The sequence below is a fragment of the Ylistrum balloti genome, unplaced genomic scaffold (assembly GCF_031769215.1).
Source record: "Ylistrum balloti isolate Yb309-2 unplaced genomic scaffold, AGI_CSIRO_Ybal_v1 Utg369946, whole genome shotgun sequence".
NCBI lineage: Eukaryota > Metazoa > Mollusca > Bivalvia > Pectinida > Pectinidae > Ylistrum > Ylistrum balloti.
Genome location: NW_026782051.1, coordinates 898,737 through 923,825, shown reverse-complemented (window position 1 = coordinate 923,825; position 25,089 = coordinate 898,737). Strand labels below are relative to the sequence as shown.

The window sequence follows — 25,089 nt, the reverse complement described above, 5'->3', positions numbered from 1 at the left end:
ATGCCAGTGTTTTGATGTCTAATAAATTGACGTAGTCAAGATTAATAATAATGTTGAGATTATCAGAAAATCATTTCAGTGGTACATTATGTAACTTTCTGAAATGGCTGTAATTTTGTGAATATTTGGAGGAGAAGTAAAATTAGCTACAACGCTATTCCTGGTCTAAATCAGAGACGTGATAGATACATCTCTGTCTAAGTTAAGGAAAAGGCCATTAAATCATGTTGAATCTCGCATATAATCCTTCTTAGAAATGTAGAGTCATCGGGATATGGCAATATTTGATTCAATAAAGTTGTGGTTTTCAATCATTACCAAAAATACTACAAAGAATACTCACCATATGGGAGAGGGACACCGAGAGCGTATTAAACACTATTGTGATGCCAGTATCTAAATGTAGCTATATCATAGTCATTCTCCAAAACTGAACTGTATGGAAACAATGAAGTCCCGAGAGTATACAATTTGTTAACAATTTTGGATGTTGTTTATGTTATTTTGTGGGATTTGGTCCATTGATCCAACGGATATGTACAAGTACAATATTCAGAAGAATTTCTCACTATCCACCACCCAGAGTCTAGATATGTTGTTACAAAGATGTTAAAAACAAGAAATTAAATGATGCCATTTTTCCCGTTAGAGATTCGACCCTGGATATTTCTTTTTCCGGTAGGCTTCCGATCACACGTTTTATTGATTACCAGCATACATTTACACTCATCAAAAAACTATTAAAGACACGAGGAAATAGCAGAGTTATTAGACATTACCATGACATTCATACTCCAAATTATGAGACCGTTCTTTCAGTTTATGAGATGGCGTATATTCTGAGGTATAATGTATGTCTATTTCTTTTAGAAACATTTATTTGAAGATATCCCCCAATAATTTTCGGAAAATGCTTGGAAAAAAATGAACATGCTTTGCCTAAGATTTTCTAGTATGACACTCGACAGTTTTGAAAGCACGCTCCTTGTCGATTTGGTGGCTTGTACGTCTATTATCAATGATAGTGCTCAAATATGGGCATTGATGTATTTACCTATTACATCTGCTGACATTTTGAAGTTACAAAGCGTGTATTTTGTCGTAACTAACCTTTCCACTCCTCAACACCGATTTCTGCATCAAAAGGTAATTATTGACCAATAAACACGCAAATATATATTCATAGCGTTGACATGGCACTAACATCCTTAAAATTTCGGTTTCTGCTTACCCTGCCGGAACACCTGTTTATTTAGTTATTCCTGTGCTAATCCCCGTACAAGTTTATTTCGCTATGAAGCGTTTACGTTGATTGATAAATGTATTATTTTAGTTAATGACGGGTAAAGTCCCGGTAAATTTTAAGTGGATAAAATGCCGGAAAAGCGCAGCGAGCTAGAGTTTGTGTTAAATTAAACAGAGGAAAGAGATAATTATTCGTTTATCAAGTTTCACCGAAGAATATGACGTAAAATGCACAAATTATATCGAAACGGATGAAAAATGCATTAGAATTGTCCACACTAAAACTAGGTCATTGCAAAATTGGTATGTCAGGAAATTGATAAAGAATTCTGTTGAAATGAACGGAATTAACTGATAGCTTGGGTTATTTTCTTACACATTATTAAAACAAGGTGAGTTTAGCATTCCGGACAATACTGTACCGTAGTTTGGTCTGCGAAACTAAAAATAACATATCAACACGAAAAAACGTATGAAATCAATTTCTTCGTTAAGACTTTCTGAAATGTCTCATTCACATAAATTAATGATACATCTAACCGCAGTTTGTCTCCCCTATACTGTGCTGCTACACTGACATATCAGTACTGTAGATGAATCGGAGAGATCATATTAGATTTCCCTCACATGATCCCTGGGATATGAGAATAATACTCATATATTGGATTTTATTAATATATTGTTAGCTTTTTAAACACATTTTTGCTTTAGACATTGTCCTTCATAGATGGAACTACAATGATATCCTCGTCCTGATATGCATGTGTGTACCAGTTATACGGTTGATCGGCCTCCTTTGAATCTTGGTCATTATAAACGATTGGGAATGGCAACGTTGAACTAGAGTTGTTTTGGTTGGTTAGTTGTGTACACAGGTCCCGCTTACAGTGTATAATATTTGTGTTTAATACATACAAAAGACATTCATAGTTTGTTGAAGGGGTCGATATTGCTATGCTCAGTACAAAATACATTAATTTAATTACCACAGAAGTAACATGTTGTATACGTAAGAAGACGGATCATTGATAGATTCTTCACTAGGAATCTTATCAACGTAACATTATATAAAAGAAGATATGTTGCTGTAATATTTTTGACGGTTAAGAAGCTGGACAGTTAGCTAAGAATACTAGCCAGTATAAAACCACACTAAGGTAAGTAGGAAACAGCAGTCCGGTGTGTGAATTTAATGTCAATTAAATGATATGTAACTAAAACAATTGGTGTAGGTTCAGATATGTCTTAACACAACAACATGGATAAGTGGTGGGGGTCACGTATAAAGTTACAACAGTTAGATGTGTAATAAGATAACAGCATTCTGTTATGTAGTAAAACAACAATATTCTGTTATGTAGTAAAACAACAACATTCTGTTATGTAGTAAAACAACAACACCCTGTTATGTAGTAAAATAACAACATTCATATAATCTTCATCAAACTTTATCCCTTGTTTATCAGTTGCCGACATCTTCCACGAAAATCTTGGAACTGGAAAAAAAAAAACAATTGAGTATCGAGTCAACTTCGATATGTAAACACCAAACGTTAGCGATATGTAAACACCATACGTTAGCGATATGTAAACACCATACGTTAGCGATATGTAAACACCATACGTTAGCGATATATGGATGTTGCTATCTAGACATGAAAAAATTGGAATAGAAAGATTAAAATTATCACGTTTGTCTTACAGATTGTTGGGAACATATCCTTCATGGTTTCGTTGTAGGAAAAGATCGAGGTAAGAGGATGCTGTAGAAGAGTCTACTTCAGAATTTAGTTTGTAAGATTTTAGGATGCAAGTTCACATTTAACAGCACATCACTTTGACACCCAAATCATCTATATGCATACACAAAATCTGAGGTTTTGAATATTATACTTTATCTTGCTGACATTGAAGAATCTTCCTGCAGAACTAAATAAGGCTTTCTACGTAGAGACCTCAGAATGGCCAAAATTGGAACCCTTCCTATGTATTGCTAGTCATTTGAGTATTATATCAGATGTCTCTGCCATTGTCAACTGAAAAAAACTACGAACAGTATCAAAGGCACACATGCATTAGCTCAATGACATATCAATCAATAAGCAATATGGTAAATTGAATTCAATACATTTCATGGGGTTTTTTTCGGAGCTTCCAAAGTGTTTTAAAATTGTTGCTTACCGCATGAGAAACATTGATTAATTTTGTAGCCAGAATAGCTAATTTTATTTTAATATACAACTTTTTGATTTCCTTATTCACGACGGAGTTGAGACAATGCCATTATCATATCAGCCAAGTTTGCATTAATTTTATGCCATAGTTGCTTAAACCTGTCGCTCATGATCAGATGCTATCGTGCCAATACAGATGAAAGTATCTTGAAGTTGGTATTGAAGGAATTCAAAATTCTGATGTAAAGAAACTACAATCTTCGAGATGATGAATCAGTATTAGTGACCGGTAGTTGAACAAATCTGACGATAATTTTATGGTGTTATTGTATGTATTCGTATTCCTCCCTGTTTACCATGTATCAAAATAAACTTCGCCTTAGCACCATACAGCTTAGACTTGAACTTTTTGTAAAGTTATGAATGTCCTCCATTCAGTTCACAATATATGGTAAAAAAAATAGACTTTTTCACTCAATTCTATACCATACTGAGATAATGAGGTACTTGTATCATCCAAACCAAAGCCAGTATTTATACTTGCTGATGTTTTCACAGATTTGTTAACATGGGATCATCTCCTTCTATGTTGCCGTCGTCTACTCAGTATACAACATGCGACAGCTGCAAGGGAGATTTTCAGCGTGCAGAAACCTTCTGTCTGGATTGCCGAGAGTTCTTTTGCCCGAGCTGTTCTTTACGTCACCAGCCACATGATCATTTGCAACTGGCACTGCCTCCCGACGAGAATTCGACGACAATAGAAGTTGTGAAAACCTGTGATCCGTGTAAGTGTCCGGACGGTGTTGCGGTGTGTGTTTTGTGTAGGGATTTATTTTGCGAGAATTGTTACAACCATCACAAATCCACGAAGTTCAAAGAAGTTCACCATGTAATTTACCTTCTTAACCAGTCGACATGGGACATTAAAACCGCCAGTTCGGCACCACCACCGACTCCTGAATCGTCTGATGTAATACTTGGGGCAACGTATATAAAAAGCGTCTCCTCCAGAATTCCAGGGGATAGAAAGAATAGATTGATCGAAATACAAAGAATCGTGACTTTACCTGATGACCGGGTAGTGGTGCTAGATAAAGAAAATAAAAAGCTTAAACTATTTGATGCTGATATAAACTTCAAACATTTTTCTAACATGGACGGTGATCCAGTTGGGCTAACAGTTGTGGACGATGCGACAGTCGCTGTTTCGGACAAGCAAGCAAACTGCATAACATTGTTTACAGTACACAATAATAACACACTTCACAAATACAAGTCAGTTATGTTCGACAAGGAATGCTGGGGCTTGTATGATATTTCATACCAGAACCAACATTTCATCTGCTTAGCCTGTAATGAGGATGGACATAGATCTAGTATACACTTAGTTAACATGAAGGGACATAGAACCACTGTTCTTGAGGAGGATGGCAATTATGATCTCGGTTCTCATATTGTAGCTGGAGTTGGAAACTGTTTCTTTGTATCCGACTACTATAAAGATCAAGTAAGATGTATTACTTACAACGGGGAACAACTCTGGACTTTGGCAACACCTACAGGACCAAGGGGAATAACTCTGGTCCGAGGTAAACTGTGTGTGGTTTCGGTTGTAGAGGGGATGGTTTTACAGGCATCAGAAAACGGTGAATTGTCTGACCAGCTCCTTGTACAGGGATTAGTTCATCCTCGCTGTGTCTGTTTTCAAAAACAGAGGAACATGTTTCTAGTGGCACACGACCAAGCAGACGCTCTTATCAAAATATATAAAATCAAATAATAGTCTTTATTCTTATTTGATGTATCATATGATATTTAGATAGTATGTATGACATTCATTTGATATATGCACATTATTTTGTCACAAGAAAGTTTCATTTTATCGGTTCTTATGGCCTGTATCCCACAGAGGTTATGTAGAATATGATGCTGGTAAATAGGCATCACTCAAAAAGAAAGTACGCTGATTATGATTGGAAAACCTTCATACCTTTGATTACATTACCTAAAACTGAGTTATCTGCCTTATGCATTATTATATGCATTGCTCAGCTACAGTATAAATCTGCATGTGTCTGAGTTTGCAAAGGACTCCTATTGAAATAAAAAGTAAACAAATAGGGGTTGAAATATCGACGCCAGTGTATAGAGATGTACAGATTAGGTGGTTAAGTACTATATTAAAATCATTGGACTCTTTTTCTAAATATTGCTAAGCGATAGTAACATTTGTACAAGATAATTAGCTGTCCAGTTACCCCAACACTTGTTCAACAATACCATTCTAACTATCCTTAGTTTACATCTATTGGTCATTCTCAGTGGGAATAAACCGAAAGTATTTTATTTAAACAATGATCAATAAACACGTATAAACGGTAATCTAGATTTATCTCTTTCTCAAGCCGCTGGTTACTCCATCACTATGGCGAGTCCCTAGTATGCTCTTCAAATATACGAGTTTTGAAAATAGTGTGGCAGGTTGATACGATATTAATTTGATGTACAAATAGAAATGGCAGTCAACTTGGATACTCCATAAGGTTTAGTTTCAAAACTGATTCTGCAATAATTTGGAAACGTTGTGCAGGTTTTCATGTGTCAATGACGTTCATTTTCGTGATCTTTATTCAATTATGCAAACATATTTACCGTGTTATTTAGAACTACTTTGACAGAGAAAAGATGAAAAATATCGTATTTCAATATCAAAATGTCTTTATTTATCAGACTGTTTATACAAAACACACGAAAAAACACTCGATGACATAACGAACAATAAATACTTGAGATTGATATTGCCATGATCCGAGTTGCAAATACGGATTGTTTTGCCAAACGAGTGAAAACACAAAACCCATTTAGAGATTTATGAATACAGTGCAGAAATAGTTGCTACTGGTTACAGACTATTGAATTATAAATTAATTACTAGCTCATAAAACATATTTTTAAAAAATTTGTTACTTTTTGGGAGATTAGAAATATATATATACTTTATAGAAAATATCGTGTATTGAACTGTCATCTTTCCGAAAACATGTAGGACAACATATATAAATCACATCTTAATAATCAGTTTTGGATAAATTAACTTGTATCATGAGATTCGATTGTGGATTTCTGTTAGATTCTTATCAAAACTTTTCAAATAATCGTCAAAATTGACTATCTTGAATTTGACATAATGATGAATAACTAATTGTAAGGATGACCCCTCAACACACCAGTGTGATAAAAAAATTCTTGTGATCCATTTCATATGCCAGTGATATTTTTGTAATAGCAATACACTTAGAATATGTTTCTAAATGTTGTACACATTAAAAGGTATAAACTTTTCAATAAGTATAAAAATACAAATGTTTATCATACATATGAAATACATTATCCTGGAGCAGAGGCTGAGCTATATATAGATATATCGTATGTATGCAGTTTAGAAAAAAACACATACAGCACAAACAATGTGAAATCACTATATTTTATCTAATTATTGTTTTTGTTATATATAGGCCTCAATAATGAATGATCATATACAGTTTTACTCCGTACGTCTTACACACTGCGGTCCTATATACACTTTCACAAACACATTTAGATTAAACACCTGTCATGCCTGTCATCAACATTAGAACAAAACGTAGAGTCTAAATCTCGTGATTCGGGCTATTGCACTGAGTAATATCTCTTTAGCATTAAAACAAAACTTAGTGTATATATCTCGAGATTCGGGCTATTGTACACTGTAATATCTCAGCAAACTCTCAACAGTATTCATACTTCATTTGTTTTTTATTTATGAAACATTTACCAAACAAAACGCCTCAAGAAACAGATATGGAACTAAACTTTATAAAACAAACAAGTCGTATTTTAAAAACATCTTTGGCATTAAACATTTCTGTGAATTCTGATAGATAGAGAGATGAAATTGCTTAAAATTTGACACAGACTTTATAATGTTTACCCGAAAAATCGACCTTGTGATAAAAGTGTTCGAAATTCGTTCCAATTTCGTAGTATTATATGGAAAAAATGATACGTCGCTTATCAAATGGAAATCGATGTAAGATTCAATATATATTTGATATTTACTTTAAAGATGATAGTATTATTTACAATATAGGCAAATAGTATACATGGTTTACTATCTACTATTTCAAAATAAGTAGATAGACGAATATTTTAAAAGTACCAAACCAGTTATGGTTATCCTTAAAAAAGCTTTCAATGGTCGCCATTTCTTGTAAACTGTGAGTTAACGGTCTGATATACACATCAATTTTCGTTAACAATGTATTTATAAGTAATCTGTTCATACAACAACAATTTTTGGTTATAATACCTCTGTTACAAAAAAGTTTTTTGTACACATTTCTTGTTATGAACCAAAACGCGTTGACAAAATATTATAATATTTAAATACAGACACGGGAATATTGAACAAAAATACAAAAAGGAAAGAAGCTATACCAAAACGAAAGTACGAATTAGACCAAAAATTCAGAATCGAAAAGCAGTAAAAATATATGAAAATAACATTAGCTGAGGGAATAATGAAAAGCAGATAATACAATGTTTTAAAAGCTTAATATTTGGTGTACGGTCTTCCCCACTACACACCTCTATATAACTTACATAATTATAAACCCTAATAATTCAAGTCATGTACTTTTCTGTTTTAGTTTGCACATTCTGATTAAAATCAGCTTTACATGACCTCGTTCACCATGTTCTATCCTTGAACACGTAGTAAATACTAAACGAACAGTGAGGTCACAGTGGTGATACAGCAACATTTTGAATTCACCTCAAACATTAGTGACTATCACATCACCTACAGCCACCATTATTTGTATTCATAGAATATATTACTATACTACTCCTTTTTTGTTATACACGATTCTATCCCAGAACATCTTCACCTCAGCTGATGTTTTATCTATTTTAGTTTAATTTTAGCCATGCCCTAGACCAGTCTGAGGTCATAAAAGCTAAACGATCTATTTGAAGATCATGGTGCTATCAGACACGCGAATGACGTAAAACACATATGGACAGACAAGGTTTGGTGATCACCATTCTAAAATTAAAACACTAGTAATGAAAGATGTAATTAACAAGTGCCCGTAACATTCAGAGGAATTGATATAATCTTATAAACGATATATAGACTACTTATATCATCTAGTATCAAACATTTTAACGAATACGAACACTTAGCCACATAAATGTGATTAGTTACGCATGCCAAATAAACAGCATGATGTATACAGTCAGATCAAAATACGCAGATATAATCTAGTCATGATCATGTGGTGATCGTTGTCATTACAAGTCACGGTAACATTTCCGTTATATTTGGATCAAAGTTTGACACTGTGATACCGCCTTTATATATTGTATTTTCTGGCAGTATTTTTCAGTTAGCTATAATGTAAGTGTCCTTTACATCTCAGTTTAAACCTATACTTTCAAGATTTTCATTAAGGATGATGTCACTTATTGCATCGAACACAAACTGAATGTTATTGGTATCTGTGGCACATGTGAAGTGGCAGTATATTTCCTTGTCCCGTTTGTTGGTGCTTACAAACTGAAACTGGATGTATGGTGCGGCCTCGGCATAGATGTTCTGTCCTAAAATCAAAAGAAAATCATATATATCTATTCCTTATAATAAACTTCAAAAATTGCATTGTACGTTGTGCAACGACTCATAGTTCAACTAGATGTTTTTATTTGACTAAAGAACGTTTAAAATTCTTCTTACGTGTAATAACCACGCTGAAACTATAACCCAAATTGTCATTTGATATATCATTCTTGAATGACAACCTTTAATAATTTATATCATTATACTTCCGACATTGTAATCTGATGTCAATTTCATATTACTGAAAGGAAACACTTTGTTTTCATAAGATAAAGATGACTTACCTGAGTAGTCAGGGAAACAGACTATTGTTACTAATAAAGGTAAGCTTATATTTGACTGGGTATTCAGGGAAAGAGATAATTGTTCTTATAAGATAAACATAGGTTACATGGGTAGGCAGGACAACAGAAAATTGTTACAAACAGGATAAAAATAATTTACCTGGTTAGTAACAATAGCATATACGATAAAGATAGTTTACCTGGGTAGTCAGGGAAACCGACATTTTTAGCTAATAAGATAAAGATTGTGTACCGGGGAAACAGAACTATTGTTACTTATAGAATATTGATAGTTTACCCGGTTAGTCAGGGAAACAGACTGTTGTTATTAATAAGATAAAAATAATTTACCTGGGTAGTCAGGGAAACAGACTGTGAGTGGTGACCGAACTATCTTATCCTCGAACAAGTCCTTCTTGTTCAAAAACAGGATCATAGAAGTTTTCACGAACCACGTGCTGTTGCAGATGGAATCGAAAAGCCGCAAACTCTCCCCCATGCGGTTCTGAAATCACCAACAGTGTGCAATAATCTAGTGTCATAAAACATGTAACATAATACATATACTGTCATGGTTTTGTAATCACTTTCTAAAATATATATACTAAACACATGAGACAAAACCAAAAGCTTCTGAAAATTGACAATATCTACAAATTGCCTCGTGTTCGTACCCTTCTGATTGTTGCCAAAAAACACGTACATGTCCTGACAAAGCACCGCACAACTGAAAGGCTGTCAAACAATTTGAAAGGTTACCTAGCAATGCAGATCGACTGCCATACAACTTTGCTAGGCCCCCACAGAATATTGAGAGACTACCGCTCCAAGCAGAAAAGCTACCCCTTATAGATGATAGGCTATCATACAAACATGATAACCGCCACACTTTGACTACTTAGTTTCAGGCAACGACACAATTACATTAATTAATATTAAAATGGTTGTTGCCTTCAAACAATATGAATCGAAAATGATGATCTAGAAATCAAGATAATTTCCCCAGTGTCTGTCTTACCATGTCTTGATCCTCTATCAGAGTCAAATCATATTCACTCATGGCGACTATAAACAGAATGGAGGTAACATCCTGAAAACAATGGATCCATTTCTTTCTCTCGTTCCGTTGACCTCCAACATCGATCATTCTGTATAATAAAGAATTATGGTTGATAAATTTTATTTACTTTACAACGATTGCGAAACATCCACTGTGCCATCCGATAACCCAATTATATAGAAGAATTATGGTTTGAATCAAACGGAATCAAGGGTGATAGGAGCTTAAAGTGTGGGAATCCAGAAGGGAATTCAAGAAAATCAAATTCTGTTTAAAACGTTTAAATGGGAGGATGAGAAGTTGTACTAATCCTATAATAAATGCGGTAAATTCAGAATAAGTGAAAGAGTAACAGTGAATACATCTTAATGTTCTGAGTATGATTACAGAGGAAGACTTGAAGATTCAAGTCCATCATCAATACTCACAATGCAGCGATCTTAAAGGGTGCTACCAAAGATAGGAGTAGAGGTAACCTATGTGTGAACTACAGAACAGCATACGATAGTGACGAGGTTTTAAGCACTCATCAATGACATAAGATGTATGGTACGTTATATTTTTTCGTGAAATACGTATATTTTGTTGCTGGAGTAAATCTATGACCGTTTAGCTAAAATATTGAAGTTTGAAGTAAAGCTGAGGATGCTTACTTGAACTGTGCGTTTTTAAACAGGAACTTTGACTCCACTATCCCTGCCGTTTTAACCCGTGTCCGTAGCACGTCCTGGGCGCTTGGTATATATCCGGGCTTTCCTATCCTTTCCAATGCATTCAGATAACTGATGAGTAACATGGAATATAATATACACATTCAATTTAAATGTAGTGTTATAGACATGATGTGTAGCTGTGTATATACTTCAGTCGATTTGGTTAACTGGTTTGTTTAAGTCAATAGCCATAGGACACCGGAATAGGTTTAATTTTTTTTAAATGCATTAACAGTAGGAAATATTGTTCTCCTAGGGCGATTTTGTGCAATTGTATGGAATAAAGTTTCTGTATTTGAAACATACAACGCGCGCTTTATTGTCAGCAGTTTCATTGATAGCAATATTTGTTTAACAATGTTACCAAAAATGTTTTTTAATTCCAACTAAATTCTGAGATCAAATAAATCGTGACAAGACTGGATTTGTATTGTTTACGAATATCTTATAGATCGCCAGAGGATGAAGTGATGCATGCTACAGGCGCATAAGATGATGATGATGATGATGAATGAGAGAACATTCTCAGGCTATTTGATTTTGGTACAGTAAAATCTATGTTGACTCACTATTCTGCAGAATCGTTGAGTTGGTATTCCCGAGAACGACTGACACAAGTCTGGACACCACCATCACCCCACAGACGTATTAGGATGCCTAACATTGGGTCAAGACCTTCGTTCGCCATCTTGCACTCAAATAAATGACGTGCATCTTCCTGTCAAAATATATATAGTATTCAATAAAGCGATTTGAATAAAATGATATATCTATTTTGATCGGGTCTGAATTCATGTCTGATTATATGTAGTCTGATATTATGAAGGATGAGTATTCTACAATGTAGAATAAATTTGACTTTTTAATGTAGAAAGGAAGCGAGTGCAATGACAAAACCGGGATGTTTCGCCTTTCTGAAGATAACATACTGAGCCATTTAGATCTAATCATTTCTGTGTATGTATATAACACTCTATTCGTCAATCAGCGGATTCAGTCCAAAATGTGCATTTGTGAATGAGTTGGAAGATCAAATCCGTCTTAACGTGACATAGACTGATTTTTTTATGACATTCTAAATGTGTGTAAAAGGTTCTTTAAATCTGTCATACACACATGAAAACTACATGGAAGTACTAAATTTATTTGAAGATATTTCTCCTTTCTTAATTTGTCAAATTTTATGGTCCATCGCCAGTCATATATCATCCCCATCATTTCCTGTAATTCTAATGAAAGTACAATATCAGTCATACATACAGCACGGTCAGGATCCTGAAACTCAATGTGGAGACTGCCCATAGCTCGTATGATGGTTGTCATGGACTGGTATATGTTGCTATAGACTACTGGGCGGTACTCTACACACTCCTGCTCCGTGTAGCCACGATCGTGGATGATTCTGTAATGACCAGTCAAAGCAATTACATACCAAGAAAATAAATAAATAGCTAAAATTTTACGTGAAACATAAAAACAATGCTAATGGATTGACAGTAAGTTAATTTTTGTTGTTTTGTTGTTGACTTGGGAAATATTTCCCCTCGTTAATATATGACTAATTATTACGATATTCATGCACATAGCCCTATGATGTATGCGGTAGGCTAATATCTTTTTCTTTTTGATATACATGTTTAAATAAGAGCACTTACTTCATTTGTTTTAATATTGTACTTTTTCCAGACTCTCCAGCACCTATAATCAAAAATATATATAATTATATATCATTTTTGCAGAAGAACAATAATAATAATAATGATAATAATAATAATGATAATTTGCAAATTAGAAACTGTAGGCGGGACTTCTTCAGAATAGAAGAAGTGTTTGCAGGATTGGGTTCTTGCACGTGACTAGATCGATTTCATGCTGTGGCTTCTTGTGAGTGTAGCTTTAGGGATCGGAACGATGTAAGACTCAGCAGGCCTGTCTACCTGGTGTAAGGGATGTCATCGAGTAGGGCTTTTGCTCTGGCATGTCTCGCCTAGAGTTGGTCTCATAATAGATTTTCCAACATGTTGCTGACACAATGTAAAATGTATTAATCACAACAGCGGACTCCTCTCGACTTTATGGAGTTGGCAAATTTGACATTGTTTTCTGTTTATGGAACCAGACTGAGGAGACATTGGATCGTTGGTTCTACGAGACATTTGGTCGCTGGTTCTACGAGTGTTTGATAGACTTGTTCCTTGGCATTTGGTGGATACTGACTAATTCTCTACATAACGAGGTGGAATTTGACTTCCACTGGATATTAGTGTATGTTCTATGATAGTTTTCTGCTCACGTTTAATTAGCAAGTATATTTGTCTTTGTGCAGAAAGGTTTCTAGTCCAATTTTGAAGGATTGAAGGACATAAGCCACTTCTCCCCCAAGTCGTGAAGTGCGTCTAGGTCGTGCTGCAGCTGTCCCCAGTCTGCCTGTGATGGTTTTAGAGAGGCGACATCCATCAGTATATAATCTTTTTCTGTGATGCAAGATGGCTTATCACTAAAGTATACCAACAACAGGAGTGGTCGAAGGACCACTGTATGCGTCCTCAGAGAAATGGTTGGGTACAGTTGTTTTCTATCTTACACCATTGTGTCCAAATTTATGCACAAGGTGGGTTTATGTAAAGCTTTCTCAAAGTCAATCAGAATAGCAGTTATCTGGCGACTACAACTAAATGTTGCCCGGTCTTGTATAAGATAATTGGTAGTTTTCTCCACCACCCAAAACTGGTGTGTCTTTAACTGACACCGACTGTTATTAGGACGTAAATCAACAATAAACCATGCACTTTTTAAGGGAGCTCGGAGTCCTGAAACACATAGCGTTAACTGTTATATTAGAAAGACACAGGAAATAAAGAGCAGGTAGGGCATAATAGGTAGGTGTAGTTAAAAGTATGTACCCGCCTACTGTAATACTTCTTGGTAAAGCTCATCGTTTTGTTGGTTGTACATTCAATCCTTGATTTGTATGTTTTTATCAATGGTTACCGGAGTACATTGTGGATTTTGGTAGTTCAGTTTGGAATTACTCCCCTGTGTAGCAGTTTTAAATAAACCTGTTGATCTGTAATATAAAACCCTTTCTTCAGTTGCGTGAAATATGCACCAAGCACTCTTCCCGTTTCGTATATTCTATAGCTCAATTGCAATACTCTCGACAGAAATTTCCGGAAAGGCTATCATATAAAGAGCACATATGTGAATAGAATCTAGATCTACCGAACAGTCACTTCACTCTTGCAATAAAATACTTCATGGTTAATTGTTTTCATATGTGTTTGAGCAGGGCATAAAATAAATCTTAAAAGCATGTCTCGCTTGTTGTTGCAGTCCATGTAATACACGAATGATACAGCTGTATCAGTATCAAAGTTACATATACTTTCGTCGTATATAATACTAGGTATTCATTACAAAGTCCAATAGATGTAGTCCTTTACACATGTGCAAGTTTAAGCCTACTGGCTGAAATACATTATTTCATTAACACTAGCGGATACCGGCCTGTATGAAAAGTTACTATTTTACATAATAATATGTTGACTTCTGCGTAATAGCAACATCCGTATGATAAATTTTAACTTAGTTGTAAACTGAATATTATTATCGTTTAAAACCCAAACAAGACGTGAAATTATTCCTAAGAAAATCCCACGAAAAAAAAAACAAAAACAAAAACCAAAAAACAAAAAACACACACAGGAAGCTGATCATACCTACGATAGCAGGTGTCATTGAAACGGTACCTCAATGTAACAGGTAACACGACAGGTAATATTGGGTACATATCGGACGAACTGACCGCTTAAAATATTCCACTGACACATTACGTTAACAGGAAAGAAACAAATCTAAACATTTTGTTGTGGGAAAGAAAATTTCAATATTAAATAGTCTGAATAGAAAAAGAAAAGAGCAACAACTGTTAGAAAGGAAATGGTGACACATTTAACGTAATAATACGTGTGGGAAAGAACAACACATGTGGGAAAGGAAAGAAGGTGTTTTCATGATTAGAGTGGGAATAGAAGAGCAAGTATGGGAAAGAAGGGAGGGTTTGATGTTACTTGTCCAGGAACATAACAACAGCTGTGCGACAGAAGAGTTAGTCAATGACATTTGAGGAACAGACCAACTTTGGGAAAGAAAGGAAGGTTTTTTCTTTAATTGAATGGGAGTAGAACAACCGAAGTTGGAAAAGAGGGAGGGAAAAAATTATATAACTACTGAACATCACAACCGATGTGGGGAAGAAGGGAAGGGGTTATATAACTAATTTAGGAAAAGGAGAACTGGTGTTGGAAAAAGGGAAGGGTTGACATAACCAGTCTGGGAACAGGGCAACCGGTATGGGAAAGAAGGGAAGGGTGGATATAACTAGTCTGGGAACAAAACAACCGGTGTGGGAAAGAAGGGAAGGGTGGATATAACTAGTCTGGGAACAAAACAACCGGTGTGGGAAAGAAGTGAAGGGTGGATATAAATAGTCTGGGAACAAAACAACCGGTGTGGGAAAGAAGGTAAGGGTGGGTATAAATAGTTTGGGAACAGGACAACCGGTGTGGGAAAGAAGGGAAGGGTGGATATAACTAGTCTGGGAACAGGACAACCGGTGTGGGAAAGAAGGGAAAGGATTATATATCTAGTTTAAGAACAGGACAACTGGTGTTGGAAAGAAGGTAAGGGTAGATATAACTAGTCTGGGAACAGAACAACCGGTATGGGAAAAAATTGACTTAACATAATGATTAGTGTTGGAACAATACACTCCGTGTATGAATGAAGGCAACGGATTATATAACTAATTCAGAAACAGGGGAACTGGTGTGGGAAAGAATGGTTGACTTTACATAATAATTAGCGTTGGAACAGTACAACCCATGTGGGAAAGGGTTGATAAAACATAATAACTGGTGTGGGAGCAAAACAACTCATGTGGGAAGAAATGAAGAATTTATATATAAAGTACAGCAATATCAAGTATGGGAACGTTAAACACTGCAAAGTGAGGTGCATTAGGTGATATACAACAAAATTTATTCAGAGACAGAGAGCAACAAATAGAATTTGTTTCCCTTGTATAAAATAACATCAGTGTGGTGAAGAGCATATTACATATACAGTATAATTTCCTTGTGCGTAAAGTGCCTCGCTGTAAAACAAGTCCGGAAGTCCGCCTCATAATGTGTATTTAGCTGTATACAGGGCTGGGTTACCATGAATCAGGGGCACTTCTTACTCATTTCATAGTATACATCTTTTGACGAAGATATCACAACGTCTATATGTAAAAGCGCGAATTGTTCCACAACGTTGAGGGGTTCGTAACTATGAATGATGTAATTCAATATACTAACAGTCATGGCCTAGTGTCATATTAACTATTTAGAACTGCATCAGCGTCAACACTCTTTATAAACAGTTTTTATCTATTTTCATATAACAGTCTAGATTTAATGCTAAGATAAACAGTTTCAATACACTGACACAAAAACAGTCTTGACCTAATGCCATCATAAACAGTTTTGACCTAATATCATGTAAACAGTTTTGACCTAATGTTATGTAAACAGTTTCGACCTAACGTCATGTAAACAGTTTCGACCTAACGCCATCATAAACAGTTTCGACCTAATATCATGTAAACAGTTTTGACCTAATGTCATCATAAACAGGTTCGACCTAACGTCATGTAAACAGTTTCGACCTAATGTCATATAAACAGTTTCGACCTAATATCATGTAAACAGTTTTGACCTAATGTCATCATAAACAGGTTCGACCTAACGTCATGTAAACAGTTTCGACCAAATGTCATATAAACAGTTTTTACCGAATGTCATGTAAACAGTTTCGACCAAATGTCATGTCAACAGTTTCGTCCTAATATCATGTAAACAGTTTCGACCAAATGTCATGTAAACAGTTTCGACCTAATGTCATGTAAACATTTTCGACCAAATACCATGTAAACAGTTTCGACCTAATATCATGTAAACAGTTTCGACCAAATGTCATATAAACAGTTTTTACCGAATGTCATGTAAACAGTTTCGACCAAATATCATGTCAACAGTTTCGACCTAATGTCATGTAAACAGTTTTGACCTAACGTCATGTAAACAGTTTCGACCTAACGTCATGTAAACAGTTTCGACCTAATATCATGTAAACAGTTTCGACCTAATATCATGTAAACAGTTTTTAACTTATGTAAGCAGCTTCGACCTAATGTCATAAAAATAGTCTCGATCGCATAACAACATAAACAGCCTCGAACTAATGTAATAACGTAATGTACAAATACATACATATCAAGCGTGCGTGTCTGAGTTTATCTCAATGTACTGGTACGCTAGGGGAGCCACCGGCAAACAAAACATCAGCTAAATCAACGATGTTAGAGGATTTTTTTCCAAAATTTGAAAAATAGAAGAAAAGAGACGGTCATTTTACTATGCAGTTCACGGTAATAACCTCCTACACCTGAAGATCGGGATAAGAATGGTCAATCATCTTTGTATGATGAGGAAAGGACTCTCTCTGACCAAATCGTACAAAGGTGGAAATGTCTATTACTCTATCTCTCCTGAAAAAAATATCTTCATTTCCGGCCAGGGAACATTCATTCGTGTTAAACCGCAGGTAATGATCCTAATAAAGTAACACACATGTTATAAGTAAAGGTTGAGTGAGTTCTAATTACTTAGGGATAAGGTTACAGCAGGGTTCTCATCCACCTTACTGATAACTTAACACGTAAACTCTAGTCAGAAAAGTGTCACATGTCACTCGACCGACAATTTACGCAGCTATAGTAACGATAGAAAGTGGAGTCTCATCGGTTTTCCAGATCATACATTTTTCCATGACGTAATTTTCATGAAGTGCATAGTCGGATTCATCGACATCAACAACAATGGTCATTATAATATGTAAATGAGAAAAGCGGTTATACAGTCGGAAATTATTTTCATTGGTCAATTAGATGTCATGTAATATGTCAAGAATGAATTACAATTTTTTATTGATGATGATGATGATTTCATAACACTTTAATATGATATAAATCTTCAGGAGAAAAAAAAAGATAAAACATGTGATTGTACATAGTAATGCAAACGTAAACATACCAATCAAGATAAAAATTATCCTTTGACACACATGCAACACACTGTTTGGAAGAAATGTCTCCGTCCGTCACTAAAGCTAGGGACAGATCCTTTAATCTAAGAGATTAATAAAAGTGTAGACCCCTGTCTGGGGTGAAATAGGGAAATCTCATATGTTGAAGGTCGAGATTCATAAGTTGACAAGCACGATGATTTTTCGAGTGTTTGTCAGCTTAGGAATCTTCCCCAAATGTCGAGGTCCTCTATCTCTTATTCAAGTAGGTGAATGATTATTTTCACCGTAATGAATTTGTTGGATATTTTATATGTGCAGCTAGCATTACCTCTGAGTGATCAATATCACATGGCTGGTGTGTCTTTATTGAAATGTTGACGTCATGTCAGTGTGATAGCAATTGTTGGAGAATGGGTTTCCCGGTATCAACTTTAAGGAGACGGGGACTTTTCAGGAAATAGATCTCACATTAGTAAAAGCGTTGATGGTAAGGAAAGTAGAATATTTCACAAGAGGCATTGTTAATTGTACATGGATTTTGATTGGTTACTAATAAGTATCTACAGGAAAACCCCTATGAGTTGAATCGTTGTGGGTTTACTATATATACTTTTTCTTACAAATTCTACGTATCTATTGCCGATGAAGTGACCACAATTACTGGGGTATTTCCAACATAACGATCTGAAGCGCTGGTACAACCTATATGTACACGGTATATCTATTTTTGACGCGTCTAAAACTTCAAACATGATTCAATCGTAAAGCAACGCCTCCGTATTAAGTATATAGTACTGCTAAGTGGTTTGTGGTGATCAGCTCATGATTTTGAAAACATATGTAATAATGTCATATGTATGATGTTCTACGAATCACAGTCAACGATACCGGATCTTCGTTGTAATGTTTTGTGTGTTTTTTACATTTGGTATGGAAAATACGGAAACGAGGTATACTTGTTACTCTATAACACACTGCACTTGTGTATTATTTCAGCGTCACACAAACATAATTTATTGTTACCACATAGTTAAATGATGTTTCATTATATACGGAGTGATCGGTTAATAATAACCCATCCCCAACATTTTACGTCAGACATTGAAAGGATATTACAGTACGACACGGCTGCCTCAGACATTCTACCATACACAAACATTTGATTGATTACTGAGAGTAAAATTAATGCAGGCGACCATCACCTTTTACAGCTTTCGTGTATATGATAAAAGAAATATTGACTGACGTCACAGGCATTTAGTTTAAAAACAATCCTACCGTCCATATACTTATAACAGCACCACAGACAGTCTACGTCACATATACTTATAACAGTACCAAAGACAGTCCTCGGTCACATGTACTTAAAAGCCTTACCAAAGACATTCCTACGTCACATATACTTCTAACAGTACCGCAGATAGTCCTACGTCACATATACTTATAGCATTACCACAGACAGTCCTACGTCACATATAGTTGTAGCATAACCACAGACAGTCCAACGTCACATATGGTTATAACATTGCCACAGACAGTCCTACGTCACATATACTTACAGCATTACCACAGACAGTCCTACGTTACATGTACTTCTAACAGTACCACAGACAGTCCTACGTCACATGTACTTAAAAGCCTTACCACAGACATTCCTACGTCACATATACTTATAGCATTACCACAGACAGTCCTACGTCACATATAGTTGTAGCATAACCACAGACAGTCCAACGTCACATATGGTTATAACATTGCCACAGACAGTCCTACGTCACATATACTTACAGCATTACCACAGACAGTCCTACGTTACATGTACTTCTAACAGTACCACAGACAGTCCTACGTCACATGTACTTATAGCATTACCCCAGACAGTCCTACGTCACATATACTTATAACAGTACCACAGACAGTCCTACGTCACATATACTTATAGCATTACCCCAGACAGTCCTACGTAACATATACTTATAACAGTACCACAGACAGTCCTACGTCACATATACTTATAGCATTACCCCAGACAGTCCTACGTAACATATAGTTATATCACCACAGACAGTCCTAGGTCACATATACTAATAACATTACCACAGACAGGCAAACGCCACATATATTTATAACCTAAGCTCAGACACACTACTATTTAACCTACTTTATAACTTGAAATTGTCCTATGTCATAGATACCTATACCCCAGTCAGTCCCATACACACAAACACACATACACACACACACCATCACCACCACCACCACCACCACCACCACCACCTCCTCCACCACCTCCACCACCACCAACACCACACATACACACACACCACCACCACCACCACCACCACCACCACCTTCACATAGTCACCAACACACACACCACACCACCACCACCACCAACACCACTACCAGCACCTTCACACAGTCATACACACACAAACACACATACTCACACACCACCACCACCGCCACCTTCACACAGTCATACACACACAAACACACACAAACACTCATACACACACACACACACCATCACCACCACCACCACCTTCACACAGTCACACACACACACACAAACACACACCACCACCACCACTACCACTACCATCACCACCACCTTCACATAGTCACCAACACACACACACCACCACCACCAACACCACCACCACCACCTTCACACAGTCATAAACACACAAACACACATACTCACACACACCACCACCACCACCACCTTCACACAGTCATACACACACAAACACACACGCACACACACACCACCACCACCTTCACATAGTCACCAACACACACACACACCACCACCACCACCACCACCACCATCTTCACAGTCACATATAAATATGTGCATTACGTAAGACTAACGCGTCTATGATAATTGTTAAGATTTGATTATTAATGAATCCGATAAAGAGTCGAATTTAATTGAAGTATAAAATAAAATACTTTACTAACAACACATTGCTTCCCGGTTTCATATTAATGAGTGAGTTGTGATGGACAGGGAATGAAATGAGTTGAAATGTTCTCGAGCATATTAATTCAGCACCTTTTTAAAGTTAAATAGAAATACAGAATGTAATCCACTGGTGAAACTTACCCAGTAGTAGTAGTTTTACTTCCCGTGATGATTTGCTACCGTCTGAACGAAGTTCTTTGTCGATCCTCCTAGATTCCTTTTCTTCGAGAGTCAGAGCACATCCCATTTTGAATAAATTGTATTGTCTTTGATATAGATATTTGATTAAAAAAAAACCGGATATATATGCACACAATGCAAATAAAAACTTCCTCTATCAATTCACCATTATCCCTGAAGGAGAGTTCTCCATCTTCACGAAATCCTGTTTGTGATGTTTCCCGTACAATGATACTGTGTATAAACAAAGTAACGTACAATGTTCTTAGTGTTAATCACAGGAGTGAACAAATAGTCGAAATCTCAAACAACAACAAAATAATGAATGTTGAATAGATTCCTGTGGGCGTTTCTGATTTTCCCTGAAATACAACTTCCTGTATCGCATGCCCTTCGTTGTAAACTATTATGATGAATATAAACTCTAACTGGGATATGAAACAGTGCCTTTATCCGCTGTCACTGCTACATACAGTCATTTTCAATGCTCTCATGTCATCGGTTGACAAAATAAAGAATACTGAACTATCTCATATGTAGTCCGGCACAGCGTAATAAGTAACAAGTAACATAGCCCCTCAAGGAAGAAAAGTAAGAAATGAGAACAGAGATAAATTCAATTTCTTCCTTTTCCGGTTAAGTGTATACATACAGTATATACATACGTGTTTTTCACATATCAACACACGCACGGATATGTAGAGGAGATTTATCGCCCTTCGTACGGGAACAGAATGAATAAATAGGGCATGCCTGAAGTGTGTACGAGACAGAGGTAATATGACACATGAATGTCTTTGTGTTTAACGGATACCAGTACAATTGAATAACAATTACATTAACATTCAAAATGTTTCATACGGCCGGCAACTTACGTACGTGATTGTTCTGCTTGCTGTTAGTGTTTGTAAAATTACAGTATTAAACAGTCAGTCATTTCTATTAAACAAAGTATTACATGTTAATTGCAAATAATGGTACAACAGTCCACCGCTGTTACAATATTGTTAACTACGGTATCAGACAGTCCACCGCTGTTACAATATTGTTAACTACAGTAGAACACAGTCCACCTCTGTTACAATATTGTTAACTACAGTATAACACAGTCCACCGCTGTTACAATATTGTTAACTACAGTATAACACAGTCCACCTCTGTTACAATATTGTTAACTACAGTATAACACAGTCCACCTCTGTTACAATATTGTTAACTACGGTATTAGACAGTCCACCTCTGTAACAATACTGTTAACTACGGTATCAGACAGCCCACCTCTGTTACAATATTGTTAACTACGTTATCAGATAGTCCATCTCTGTTACAATATTGTTAACTACGGTATCAGACAGTCCACCTCTGTAACAGTATTGTTAACTACAGTATAACACAGTCCACCTCTGTAACAATATTGTTAACTACGGTATCAGACAGTCCACCTCTGTTACAATATTGTTAACTACGGTATCTGTCGTTAGTACACCTAACTCAGCCTCTTAACATATTTTAGTTTCTCAGCCTACCTCAGCTACCTAGGTAACCGGGGTACCCCACCTAGTCCAGCAATTATTAAATGGTAGGGACAGGTCCAATGAACTTGACTGACGAATACACGTGTTGTAACTGAACCATTTTGATGATGTTTCTACTGTAATAATCGTAAGTGTTATAACACACAAGTCGTATCGCTGCTGGACTTTCTCATACATTGAACAACTGATTGTTCTGTAACATAGGAGATTATAGGCCACGGGTGAGCTGAGAATCTACATGGTTTAGAGTAGAATGTCAGTATCCGGGTATTGTATGTGTTTTGAAAGAAAAATCAAACCTGAGAAACTGTAACGTTCATTTAAACTAATTCAAGATAAAGTTTTAAAGGGTTTAATTCTACGTTTGCCCTATTTCTGTAAAATTCGCCCCCTTCTCCTCCAGTTACAGAACACTGAGGAGATGATAAATGAGTTTGAATATGTGGATTCGGACTGTATTGTTGTTTTGGCTTGTCCTTAAAATACACAACAGATGGACTCATTCTTCATCATATCCCTCCAAAATGTATATACAGATTCTCGCAGAAGTCGCATCATACGACCTATCATGCTAGGTCCTGAAGTATATGTACCACGCCTAGTTTTGTGAGGCCCTCTTTTCATCGCTGTAACTTATATGATAGTTTGTTTACGTAAACACTGTCATTTATAGCCATCCTGAAATGGGGGAAGTGACTGGAGCACGACTGAGTGGTGACCAGATTTCTATAAATAGAAAATTACGCCATATCGTTATTGATATCACTTATGATACTTACTTTTTTATATCGTGATGTATTTGTGTCTCAGAGATAACGTAATACCTAATTAACAGATAGGACTTTCGACTACACAAAAACTGACAGCAATCTGTTTAACTGTAACATCGATTTTACATGGTCGTATTGTAAAACTGAAACCCACTCAAAGTAAAATGGGTAATCATAACGTCTTCGTGATAGGAACTCCAATATCACGTGTTTCAAACTTCAGCAACCTATAACCACAGGTGTGTGGCGACTGTGGCGATTACCGAGTCGTATTTAATGCGTGAACGACAACAATGGTGGCGAAAGGATAGGGTTACATTCAGGACAATTGTATTTGCAGAAATTAGTTACATGTACATTATATGGTAGTTGTTTCAATATTCTTCTGAAATCATACGATATTGTACAATATATTCACTTGCATGTCTTATAATTCTTTTGAATGGGAGCGAACCCTGTTCGAGTTTTGTCGTAACCTGCACGTAGTGTTTGCATTCAGTGGAATAGTGGCACGGTTCAAAATATACAAGTGTGCTTAACGTTGTTTTGAAACAATTCGATATATAAAAACAGTATGAAAGTTATGGGTTAATGCATCTTCTTGTTTTATATTATTGTAATGCTTTCGACCAGTCTGGATTTTCCTCATTTGCCTCCTAACACATCGGGCCCACTTAGCGTAAGTGGAGGACGAAACCGTTGCACGGTGCAGTTTCATATCTTATTTAGTTATGAAATGACAAGACACATAAATGAACATAAACATGACGGTTTACCGCCGTTTGGGAATCTACTGGGTTTAATGTCGTGTGGGAATCTCTGGTAATGATACACGCTCAAACATTGTGTTTGTAAAAATCTATCTTATTGGTTTTGAACCACTAGCATTAACATTTCACACCCAACATGAAAACATCTTGAACTGACTTAACATGAACAAACGACGACATAGACTGTAAGTAGAAGTTGTTACAGTCTGTCTTCCATTAGATAATACATCTCTTAATCACTGACACTTTGAACGATGAAGACCAATTATACTGCTTAATTTGTATTGTATCATTCACAAACATAACTATGCTGATCTACAACTTACCCATGATCGTTGCAAGAAATCTGTCTTACAGCGCGATACTTAGGAGTACTGGTTCGTTTCATTTTAGCATTTGTTTTGACAGGACATTGATGTTCATCGGGTACCTGTCATTGTTGACATCACAGCATGGTCAGCATGTTTTTTGTTAAAATTGTTTTCCCAGTTATTTCCTCACAATGTGATGTTGTCCCCTTCATGTCTGTAGTAGATGATGGTCCCCACTGATGATGGTGTCCCTTCATCTCTGTGTAGTAGATAATGACCCCCA

The 25,089-nt window shown here is 36.1% G+C and overlaps 1 protein-coding gene across 2 annotated transcripts; it reads right to left on the bottom strand.

Annotated features, from left to right (window-relative positions):
* Positions 1 to 6,120: 6,120 nt before the first annotated feature.
* On the bottom strand, positions 6,121 to 24,835 carry LOC132547342 (guanine nucleotide-binding protein G(i) subunit alpha-like). Of its 2 annotated transcripts, none has more exons than XM_060211109.1 (8): positions 24,822 to 24,835; positions 12,794 to 12,836; positions 12,399 to 12,540; positions 11,708 to 11,856; positions 11,079 to 11,207; positions 10,384 to 10,513; positions 9,717 to 9,870; positions 6,121 to 9,065 (listed from the first exon to the last, which is right to left on the bottom strand). In XM_060211109.1, the coding sequence occupies exons 1-8, from the start codon at positions 24,823 to 24,825 to the stop codon at positions 8,881 to 8,883; spliced, it is 936 nt and encodes a 311-aa protein (XP_060067092.1). In that variant the 5' UTR covers positions 24,826 to 24,835; the 3' UTR covers positions 6,121 to 8,880. The 2 variants fall into 2 exon arrangements, with proteins under 2 accessions (XP_060067092.1, XP_060067091.1); XM_060211108.1 differs by lacking the exon at positions 24,822 to 24,835 and adding an exon at positions 21,382 to 22,089.
* Positions 24,836 to 25,089: the final 254 nt, after the last annotated feature.